A 12,249-nucleotide genomic window follows, 5' to 3' on the forward strand; every position below is an offset into this window, starting at 1 on the left:
CAGCAAAAAGTTATTTGGGACTTTTGCCTCTTGACACACATGCATCTTAGGGGAAATCATGAACCTCTTGGCATGTGTAGACACTGTGAGGTTCTGAAAAGGTTTATACATCACATACCAGGTATTATTTTTAAGTACTTCATATTCATAATTAGCCCACTTAATCTTCACAACTGATTTGTGAGGTAAATCCTACTTTTAGCCGGATTTTATTTTATTTTTTATTTTTTTAATATATTTTATTGATTTATTACAGAGAGGAAGGGAGAGAGATAGAGAGCTAGAAACATCGATGAGAGAGAAACATCGATCAGCTGCCTCCTGCACATCTCCTACTGGGGATGTGCCCGCAACCAAGGTACATGCCCTTGACCGGAATCGAACCTGGGACCTTTCAGTCTGCAGGCCGACGCTCTATCCACTGAGCCAAACTGGTTTCGGCTAGCCGGATTTTATAGATGGGAAAACTGAGGCACAGAGAGGGTGATTTGTCTGCCTGACATCACAAAGCTAAGGGAAACACAAAATTTGAACCCAGGCTGGGTGGCACCAGATGCCCTTCTCCTAACCACAAGGCTATTTTGCCTCTGCAATGATTTGGAGATCAAGAAGTCCTGATTTGTGCAGACTGGTGCAGCCACTGTGGAAAACAGTATGGAGTTTCCTCAAAAAGTTAAAAATGGAACTCCCATTCAACCCAGTAATCCCACTTCTAGGAATATATCCCAAGAAATCAGAAACACCAATCAGAAAGGACATATGCACCCCTATGTTCATAGCAGCACAATTCACCATAGCTAAGATTTGGAAACAGCCTAAGTGCCCATCAGCAGATGAGTGGATTAAAAAACTGTGGTACATCTACACAATGGAATACTATGCTGCTGTAAAAAAGGAGGAACTTTTACCATTTGCAACAGCATGGATGGACCTAGAGAGCATTATGCTAAGTGAAATAAGCCAGTCGAACAAAGAGAAATATCACATGATCTCACTCATTTGTGCAATATAATGAACAACATAGACTGATAAAAAAATGGATCCGGAGACAGAGAAGCACCGAACGGACTGTCAAACCTCAGAGGGAAGGCAGGGCCGGGGGGGGGGGCGGGGGGGAGGGAAAAGATCAACCAAAGGACTTGTATGCCTGCATATTAGCATAACCAATCGACACAGACACTGGGGCAGCGGAGGCTTGTCCTGGGAGGTGAGAGTGGCCAGGGTGGGGTCGATGGGGGAAAAAGGAGACATATGTAATACTTTAAACAATAAAAATAAAGTAAAATAAAATAAAAGTCCTGATTTGAAATTTTGTCCCTGGCACGGTGTGACCTCAGGCAAGTGTCTGCATCTCTCTGAAGGTTAGTTCCCCCTTTGGTAAAATGGGGGGTACCAATGGCTTGTGGAATTGTGAAGATTAGAAGTCATATGAAGCGTACAGTGCGATTGAAACTTCGTGGCCACACTCAAGGGGCCAAAGAGCCGCATGTGACTCGTGAGTCGCAGTTTGCTGACCACTGGTCTAGCAAGTAGAAAGTGTTCAATGCAAGGCAGCTTTATTAGTGTGAATGGGGGCTCCTCTAGCAACTGGCCCCCAGCTCCTGTATCAGGCAGGGAGTGCTGAACTGTAACTGCCACTGCCCAGAAGGGGCAGATGGGGCAGGCCACTGTGCTAGGGCCAGCAGAACCACAGCTGCTCTCTCAAGTATCTACGGCAGATGCTGTCACTCCCTGCCCATATCCCCAGCATTCATCAGCCCTGTGGCCTCAGCTCTGGCCACAAGCACCTGTGACTATGCAAGAGAGCTTCTCCAGCCATGCGAGTTGCTGTGGGCAAGCATGTTCCCAGGAGCTGGTGGATAAATACCCCAGTCCCCAGTCTCCTGGAGATCCCCAGAATCTGCTCAGGAACTCCCCTCGTATTTCCTGTCTTGCCTTCCCACTGCCCAACTGGAATCACCTCACAAATAAACAACTTGCACCCAAGTTCTTGTCTCAGGGTCTGCTCTGAGAAGGAACCCAAATGAAGACAGTATAGACATCTGTGACTTTGATGCTGACATCAGTTATAAAAAGCACTTGCAGGACACTTACGCAGGGAAAAGGTAACTGTGGTAGGCTGAAATATGGCTGCCAAAGAGGTGCAGATCCTGACTCCTGGAACCTGTAAATGTTACCTTATATGGCAAAAGGAACTTTGCAGGTATGATTAAATTGAGAGGCTTAAGATGGAGAGGTTACCCAGGTAATCTCAAACATCCTTATAAGAGAGAGGCAGAGGAAGATTTGACGCAGAAGAGGGCAATGTGACACTGAGTGGAAACTAATACAGGAACTCAGAGGCAAACTTGAGCAGTATTTCTCAATTCTGTGGACAGCAGCATCAGCAGCACCTGGGATCTTATTACAAATGCAAACTCCTGTGCCCCACTCCAGACATGCCGGATCCAACTCCAGGAATGGGGCCCAGCAGTCTGTGTTTTAACAAACATTTAGGCGATTCTGATGCTGGCTATAGTTCAATGGTTAACCCTGGATGGACAACAGAATCACCTGGAGACCTTTAAACACCATCACTGCCCGATCCCAGGCCCCAGAGATACTGATTTACTTAATTCAGTCTGTTTAGTCTGGACACTGGGCTTCTGGAAAGCATCTCAGGTAATTCTTCTGTCTAGCCAAAGCCCAGAACCAGTGTGTCCCAACTTTTCTAACATTCTTTAAGCATTTTTAAACATTTCTATATTTTACTACAACACAGTGCTTGAGAACCACTGATCTAGAACACTGACTTTCAAACTGAGCTTTGCAGAGCTTGGGAGTTCTGGGAAAATGCCCCAAGACTGCTACAGGAGGAGTGGGTAGAGTCCAAGCCAGCAGAGCTTCTGACCCCGAGGTAAAAAAGTCACATGGCCAGATGGGGCTAGACAGGTAGATGGACTAAGAAAGGTAGACCAGAGGGTGTGGTCAGGGACTGCCAAGTCATCCTGGTTTTCAAGTGGTTTGTTGTTTTTATGAGACATTAGAAAACATTTTTTAAAAAAGTTGAAACACTTCATTCTTAAATGCTAGCAACTAAGGCAAAAATTTAAAATCTCTCTCTCTCTCTCCTCTCTCTTGCTTTCTTTTTTAGTACTATGGCATGAAGGCTGAAAATGGCTAACTAAGACTGGATTTGGTCCATGGGCAGCTAGTGTGTATGAGCTTCAGGTCTGCTGCAGGGCCTTCCAGCCACCTCCTGGGACCAGCAGGCTAGCCTGGCCAGGTTCTTCTCAGGGTGCTGATAGGAAGGCCATGTGGGTGGGGTACTGTTGTCTGGCCACTGCTGCATCCCTGTTCCAAGTATACTAATATATCCAGCACTTATTAAGTATCTGTTGAATCAATCAATCAATCCTCATAGCAATCCTGTGAAATGGAGACTATCACACCCATTTACAGTTGAGGAATTTGGAGCTCAGCACAACTTGTGATGTGACCTTCCCACAATCACACAGCAGATAACCAAGAGTCAGGATTCAAACCCAAGACCCTTCACATAAGGATTGCTATGAAGAGCAAATACAACTGTAGCTGTGAAAATGCAAATTGAGAGGTTTGGAGATAATAAGTACCAATTATAAGAGTCATATAAGTATTTATGATGTGAACTACATTTTAAGAAGATGGGACACCAGCTTATTTGGTGACTCATTGAAGTTAGAAGGGAATTCTTTTCATTTTAGAGCTGCATTGTTTTTGTTTTTTGTTTTTTTTAAAATATATTTTATTGATTTTTTACAGAGAGGAAGAGAGAGGGATAGAGAGTTAGAAACATCGATGAGAGAGAAACATCGATCAGCTGCCTTCTGCACACTCCCCACTGGGGATGTGCCCGCAACCAAGGTACATGCCCTTGACCGGAATCGAACCTGGGACCCTTCAGTCTGCAGGCTGACGCTCTATCCACTGAGGCAAACCGGTTTCGGCAAGGGCTGCATTGTTTTCGTATGGTTGTGGCAGCGGTGGTTGTAGATCTGAGGAAAGCAGGCTTGAGTGTGGTGAATGTCAGTGTGGGAGTTTGGCCCTGGGTATCTGAAGGGAAGGCCTCCCATCTCTCACACCCACCACGCTGGATGTCTGAGTTGGAGATGAGTCACAGCTTTATTCAGAGGCCTGGGGTGGGAAGAAGTGGGAAAGCTGGGACCCCTGGAGAGCCCTCTACTGTAAGAACTCTCACTGATTATATTATCTAGAAGAAATATGGGGAGCTAAATAGGAGGAGATGGCTGAGAACATTAAACAGTAGCTGATCAGCATCAGATACGAACAAATGGCCCATAATCTACTGCCAAGGCCATGATTGGTTCCCAAGTGGTGTCCTCACTGACTTCTAGTCAGGAGAGTGCTGGGCTAGACATCATGTCCTACAAGGTCACAAAACTCCTGCTCTGGGCCCTATCTCAGCAGCCAAGTGGAAAAGATTCCAGCACCCAGATAGAATTCCCATTCTTCCACATGACTCACTCTACAGGACTGGATTTGGGTCTTTGCACCATCTGGTCTCTGAGACCTTGACTCGACATCATCTGGTGAGTCCCTGCCTGCCTGAGAGGTCCTGTATTGGAAGAAGGAAGCCACATTGTCTGTGTGGGTATAGGGTAGGATGGCTCACAGTGCCTGCAGAGAATGTCTGTAAAGTGGTATTCCCCTGGTAGAATGGCCTCATCGCCCAAAATACCCTTCTTGAAGCTCATCTTACTAGCAGCCGTGGGCAAACTACGGCCCGCGGGCCGGATCCGGCCCGTTTGAAATGAATAAAACTAAAAAAAAAAAAAAGACCGTACCCTTTTATGTAATGATGCTTACTTTGAATTTATATTAGTTCACACAAACACTCCATCCATGCTTTTGTTCCGGCTCTCTGGTCCAGTTTAAGAACCCATTGTGGCCCTCGAGTCAAAAAGTTTGCCCACCCCTATACTAGAGCATACTTTAGTACTTTAACCCCTGTTAAAATACAAATGCCTTCAAAGGAAAGATACACCAGTATCCTGGAAAGTCATGTACACTTTAGTATAAAGTAAAATTCAATCATTTGCTAAAAGCTTTGGGCATTGATATCCTGAGGAGAAGGTAGGGGAGAATAAAGAATAAAGAATCTAGTAATAACTATGTATGGTATCAGATAGGTCCTAGACTTACCAGGGTGATCACTCTATAAGTTACATAAATGTCTAATCACTATGTTGTATTAATATAATATTACACATCAACTGTAGTTGAAAAGTATTAGAAATTGAAGGAATGAAGATTTTAAGAAGAATCTAGAGCTGAGTTTTCAAAAGATAGAAGTAACCTACAGCACTTTACCATCTAATATTATTATTTATCCATGGCCATAAGCAGATTTGGTCTACATTAGTAAAAGACCCCAACTTAGAGTCAGAGGGCAGGATTCCAACCTCCAATTTTCCCACATACCAGCTGTGTGATCTTGGGCAAGTCACTTAACCTCTCTGAACCATCATCTCTTCATCTAAAATGTAGAAGTGATGTCACACTCATCCCAGGGGTGCTGTGAGAATTACATAAATTGAAGTGTGTGGAAGGTCTGCATGTCTATAAATATTATTATCCTTGGGTCTGTGCCACCACATTCTAGAAATTGTACAACTACTGACTGAGCTACATATGTGAATGGCTATTGGAGCTGAGTCAATCCACAGACCCATAGTAAGCCCAGCCAGGGCCAGCCAAACCCAAGCTAGATCAGCTGACTCTTAGTTGACCCACAAACATGTGAGCTTCAATAAGTGACTGTTGTTTAAGCCACTGAGTGTGAGGGTGGTGTATTACCAGTAATGGTTAAAACAAAATACCAACATTAAGGTTCCTGACATTAAAAATTTTAGGGCCATGTTCAATTGAAATTATTTTAAAATATATTTGACACTTATCTGTGGAGAGCAGCTACAGCGTTTGGACAGGATCAAGCCTCAGACTGACGAGAGGGCACAGTCCTCTTGTGGCAAAGCCACATACAAGTCCCAACTTGGAGGGCAAAGCCCTCCCAGCACAATTATAGCCAAAGGCTATGGTTGTATGTAAGCTTGACCTTATAGTCTGACCTTGTAGTCCTAGGTAGCTGAGGGATATGGGCTGCAGGAGGTGCAGCAAGTGCTGCCAAAACAAAGCTTGATAGAGTTCAGAGAATTGCAATAACAGGAAAGAAGCAGATTTGAAACTCGTAAGAACATTGTAAATATCTTGACCACTCCCTTGTTTTGCTTTGTGTGATTTGACTATAAAATAAAGATTCAGCTTACAGGCCAGTCACTGTGTCCTCATCCAGACACAGTGATCCACCTGGCCCCAACTATATTCTCTTGTCTGTTTTCTTTAATCCTTCACCGCCCCTCCTCAGGTTCACCACTGGCCGTGCTGACACAGTTCACTAATCTGCTTCTTAAGCAAAATAAAGTGAACACAATTCAGTCTTCACTGGGTCATTCATGCTCATCATAGTGAAAGCCAGTGAATGTGCTATAAGTTCATGAGGCCTTCAGGGGGTATTGTACAAAACAGGGGCTCTAGAAATAATTCCAGTCTACTATTCTTTTTTGATCTCAGACCATTCCCCAGTTCTTTACCATTTTTCTTGTAACCAATTTTACAAGCTGTCATTTTGTTGTCATTGTGTGTATCTTAAGCAGCAGCCCTACTCCTAAAATTGAATATGCTACAGCGAATTCTCCACCCTTCGAGAAACCTATCTAAGCCTGTTAGAATGGTGTCAAAGTAGAGTTAATAGGCTTGGAGTAGAGGCCTGAGTGTGTTTTCTGCAAAGCAAATGCATGTGCTTTAGTGCTCAGATTTTATCATCAATGTTGGCCTCTGATGCTTTGCTCCCTTCCTGGTTCTCCTCTGGGACCTGGCAGTGGGTAACGAGCATCTGATCCAGATAGTGGGTGCTGTGTCTGGCATTGCTGGAATACAGTCTTTCCTAGAGAGAGGGAGGTGAGCACCAGCCTAGATGCCCGTAAGAGCTCTTCCTCCATCACAGCCCCTCTCCAGGGAATTTAGCGCGTGCTGGTCGGGCTGCCTGGGTTTTGAGAGCCAATGACCATGGGTTCCCCAGAGCAGAGGCAGCACTGCACTTGTCTCTGTGTCCCCTATAGCACAAGGCACCCAGGAGGCACGCACTAAGCAGTGATGGCGAACCTATGACACGCGTGTCAGAGGTGACACGCGAACTCATTTTTTTGGCTGATTTTTCTTTGTTAAATGGCATTTAAATATATAAAATAAATATCAAAAATATAAGTCTTTGTTTTACTATGGTTGCAAATATCAAAACATTTCTATATGTGACACGGCACCAGAGTTAAGTTAGGGTTTTTCAAAATGCTGACACACCGAGCTCAAAAGGTTCGCCATCACTGCAGTAAGGTGTAATGGGTAAAATGAAAAGATCTTCCTGGTGGCCCTTGTTTCTATGAGCACAGGAAGAGTAAGAATCTACAAGCTTGAATACAGAATATTTCACAGCAAATTGTTGGAAAATATTGTCAAAGAATTAAAGTTCTCCTGTGTCAAAGAATAAGTTTATTTCCCATTTCAGGGCATAAGTTTATTTCTAAACTGTGCTATAAGGAAGTCCTGGCAACTAAATGAAGGAGACAAAGCCAAGTGACTACAGGAGAAAGCAGATTTTTTTTTTCCTCTGTATTTTCTCTGTCACCTTAGTGATCTCCTCTAACTCTCTATCTTATTGTTTCACCAAATGTCTAAAGACCACATTCCCAACCAGAAGGTCTGGACCTAGGAATTCACGAGGAAGTACTTACGGATATGTGGGCTAACTATTCTACGTTCCCACCATCTCCCTTCACTCTGCACCCCAGAAGTTGACCCCCCCATGACTGCATCCAGGAGCTCCTCTGCCTGGGCTTCAGGTTGTGTTTGGCCAACAGGTGGTTGTATTGGAGGAAAGGTATTTCTTCTCCACTTTCTCCCCCGCCTTAGGCTCTTCTGTGATCAAAACTCCTGCTTAGTGACCCCTCCTCCAAGGTCTCAAATCTTCCTGGAATCTATTTCCCATTTCTTCCTCTTGCCTTTTCAAGCACAATGGTGGTAAAAACTCCCACAATTGCTAATTTCTCAACATTCCTTGTTGATTCCCTTAACCCCACCCACAACCTCTGAAACTGGTCCCTTCAAGTATTTTCATCAGAACCATTAGACTTGCTTCTTTTTCCTGGTGTTACCCTGACTGGTACAATCTGTACAAAGTCTCACTTGAGAGCTGTCAGGGCTCTCTCTAGGACAAGGAGTTCAAAGAAAATCAGAGGTTCTTTTCTAACTTTCAGAACTCGTTAGCCTTTTTGGTACTATCTAAATTAAGTGTTACAAATGATGGCATACCTCAATCTATAGATAAGAAGTTTTATTCCCTCATTCACTCATCCAGTCACCAAATATTTATTGAGCACCTACTATGCTCCAGGCACTATTCTGACCCTGGGGAAATGATGCTAATGTATAAGGCAGACACAGTCCCTGCCCTCATAGTGCTTACCGCCAAAGGCTAACTATCTCCCACAAGTCAGACAACCCACCAGGGCAAAGCTAAAACCAGAGGACTTCGTTTCCTTAAGTCCTGAGCCTTCAGCAGATTCTCAAAGGAATCTATGGCCCAAACAAGGTTAAGAACCATCTATTCAGCATCCCCCTTGAGTAGTGGAATAATGACTCTGCCAGAAGAAACGTGGTGCTGTCAATTTGAATTTGGGGGGAGCATGTTGGCACAACCACCCACCTTTCCTTCCCCGCCCCCATATTCTCCACAAATCCCTACCCCTCCTTCAGTTCCTCACACTTCTATAATTAGCTCCACGCCCTTCTGAGCCCTTCCCTCAGGGCCCACAGACGCTGGCAGCACATCATGTTGATGAACTGTTTTTATGAATGGACAGCGGTTGGGGACTGAATTCTGAGCTGTGCCTTCTCTGAGTTTCTAGCAACGACAGTGAGAACAAAATTTCTGCCTCAGAGTATTTATGAGATTCATGTTGGAGCATGTGACTGACTGCCATTTCTAGGGAGAGCCATGGGTGACTGAGGCAAACTGAGGGAGGCTCTGAGGAGACAGGCAGCAAAGCTTGGGGTCTGTCTGCCTCCCTCAAGCCCTCTGAAAATACTTGAGTTTGCCCAGAGTGGTTGAAATAGGCTATGCCGGTAACCCAATACTCCTGCTGCTCTGGGTCAGACAGGACAGGGCAACAGAAAAGGTTGCCACGCTGGCAGGGAAAGCCCCCTTGCCTTCGCCTCCCAGCACTGCACCCAGCAGACACCCAGCTTCAGGCCTGGCTCTCCCTCTGGAGCCCCTCCGCCTTTCCCCAGAAAGCCCCCTTCTCCCAGCTGCCTCATCTGAGGCTAAAGGCCCACTCCAGGGAGAAAGGACAACAGGAAAGCAGACAGGGCTGGAGAAATGGAAGACCTAGTCCTCAGGCTGCATGGAGGCTCCTTACCACCCAGAGAATCAACAGGACTCCTTTCCCCTTCTGTGGGATGGTCCTGGCAACCGGCGACACTGTCCGAGCTGGGACAGTGACATGTTCGTTCCACATCATCCCCTTTGAGTCAAGCCCCCTTCAGAAGGGGTCAGGGATGTATTTATAGAAACAACTCTTTCTGGGACTCACTTCTCTTTCACTTGCACGTCTTTCCATCTCTTTTAAGCTCCCCACAATGCCCTACCAAAATGAAATTGTGTGGCAATAGGGGGTAAGAAGTGAGGGAAGGCAGAAACAACTTTTGGAACAAGGACAGAAGGGGCTTCCAAGACCAGCTGGAGTGACAGAGAGCTTCTAGGGTGGTCTCCCGCCAGCCTCCCTCCAGCAAGAGTAGACGAAGAAAAATATCAGGACATGTTGCAAATCAATCTTCCTTCCTCCCCCTGCCGCAAATAGGTGGAAGAGAGGAACATGGTCATCATTTACCTGCTGAAATTGGGAGGACACTGTTGACGAAAGTAGGCTGAGACACGACAAAGCGGAAGAAAAGCTGAAGATAAATTCCCAAAGTCGTTGGATTCAGGACAACCATGCTGGCTGGGGTCTGGAAAGTGTCAAGTTCTCAGCAGCCTTGCCTCCAGGCTGCCGTGGAGCCTTGCTGATCTGTTTTTGTCTTCCCCACTGCTGTTTGCCTCTCTCTCTCTCTCTCTCTCTCTCTTTCTCTCTCTCTCTCTCTCCCTCTCGCTCCCTCTCTCTCCCTTTCTCCCTCTCTCCCTCAGCCTCTCTCTTTTCCCTGTGCCTTTACCAAGAAAGAATGCCAACCATTTCCCATTAAACCTTCTCTATACTGCTCAGGGTTATATTTATCTCAAGCACTGGATCAAATGCTCACATTAAAATTAAGATGTCAGAATTTTCTCTTTTGGAGACTGAGGTAAGTGGCTATAGAAGAGGTGATGAAAAGGCAGCCAGTCTTGATGCTCACTAGAAGCAGTCCTCAAGGGCAGATAGATTTTCTAATTGATTACCCACCAGCAGGCATCTTCTCGAAATGGAGGTGCCCTGCAGCATCACAGAATGGGCTCTTCTGATTCAAGCTGAATTTCCATGGACACAAATCCTTCTGCTGTCAGTCTGTGACATTTTTACCCACTGGGTGACACATGTAAAGTTGACCTTGGATTTTTTTTTTTTTTTTTTGCTTAATCATCCAATAAAAAGTGGGGGCAAGGGGTGTTACATTTTTTTGCAAAACAGCTTTCTCCATGAATAATATTTAGTCTCTCTCCAGAAGCTGTAAACTCCATCCCATGTAAAGCAAAATAAATGAAAAAGTCAATGGATTGGAAAGTAAATGATTATTTATCAAACTATATTGGAAGGCAACCAACCAAATATGAGAAGATATTTACAAACAATACCTTGATAAGGGGCTAATATCCAAAATATATAAAGAACACAGACAACTCAAAAATTAAAAAAACAATCTAATTAAAAATTAGTAGAGGACCTAAACAGACACTATTCCCAAGAAGACAAACAAATGTCCAACAGATATATGTAAAGATGCTCAACTTCACTAGCTATAACAAAATGCAAATCAAAACCACAAGAAGATACCACCTCATACCTGTTAAAATGACTATTATCAATAAGACAAGAAGTAAGTGTTGGAGAAGATCTGGAGAAAAAGGAACCCTCACACACTGCTGATGGGAATTACAGCCACTATGGAAAACAGTATGAGCAATTCCTCAAAAATTTAAGACTAGAGTTACCATATGACCCAGCAATCTCTCTTCTGGATATCGACCCCAAAATTTTGAAAACATTAATTGAAGCATTATTCATGGTAGCCAAGACATGGAAACAACCTCAGAGTCCTTCAATGAGTGACTGGATAAAAAAGATGTGGTACACATATACAATGGAATATTACACAGTCATAAAAAGGGTGAAATCCTGCCATTTGCAACAACATGGATTAATTTTAAAAGTATCATGTTAAATACGTCAGATGGAAAAGAAAAAGAACCATATGATTTCACTCATATATGGGATATAAAACAGAAAGCAACAAATGAAGAAAAAAACAAACAAATTCACATAGACTTTGGGTGGTGAGCACACATGCAATATACAGATGATGTATTATAGAATTGTACACCTGAAACTTATGATGTTATTAACTGATGTCACCCCATTAACTTTAATTAAAAAAAAACTATATTTGGAGAAATAGCATCGACTTGATTTCTGGCTAGACAAAATCCTCCAAATAAAAAAGTATTGCATCCTTAAATGAATACCTCTTATGAGTTTATAAAGCATGTTATAGAGATCTTTAGATTACTAAAATAAATAATAATCCACAGAGTTGTCCATTTTGCTTTAATTTAATAAGTCCTAGTGCCTCACGACTTAATTCAGAAATGGTTTGATATTTATGGAATCTGGGGGAAGGTAGAGCTGGGTGAAGGCATACTATAAGGTGATACTCCACAGCTCTAGCACCAGATGAGTTTCACCCCAGCTCTGCTGTGACAGTGAACAAATAGTTAGATCTCGCTAAGCCTCAGTTTTTCCCATCATAAAATAGAGGCATGTTCCTTTTAAAGGTTTGTTGGAAAGGTTAAATAAGGTAACATGACCACATGGGGGCAGCCATCTTGTGCAAGGGTGTGATGGTCAATTTGCATATTACCTCTTTATTATATAGACTAGAGGCCTGGTGCACAAAAATTTGTGCACC

At 43.9% G+C, this 12,249-nt stretch overlaps 2 protein-coding genes across 3 annotated transcripts in view; both read right to left on the reverse strand.

The window, feature by feature from the left end:
- The window catches only part of COLQ (collagen-like tail subunit (single strand of homotrimer) of asymmetric acetylcholinesterase), a 54,997-nt gene extending 44,815 nt beyond the window's left edge, over positions 1-10,182 (reverse strand). For both annotated transcript variants that reach the window (XM_014537546.1, XM_005863614.2), the window contains exon 1: positions 9,984-10,182. In XM_014537546.1, coding sequence (XP_014393032.1) covers positions 9,984-10,089 — 106 coding nt within the window. In that variant the 5' untranslated portion in view covers positions 10,090-10,182. The remainder of the gene's footprint in view (positions 1-9,983) is intronic.
- The window catches only part of HACL1 (2-hydroxyacyl-CoA lyase 1), an 82,437-nt gene that overhangs the window by 14,987 nt on the left and 55,201 nt on the right, over positions 1-12,249 (reverse strand). The window lies entirely within an intron of this gene.

This window comes from Myotis brandtii, unplaced genomic scaffold (assembly GCF_000412655.1).
Source record: "Myotis brandtii unplaced genomic scaffold, ASM41265v1 scaffold18, whole genome shotgun sequence".
Lineage (NCBI taxonomy): Eukaryota > Metazoa > Chordata > Mammalia > Chiroptera > Vespertilionidae > Myotis > Myotis brandtii.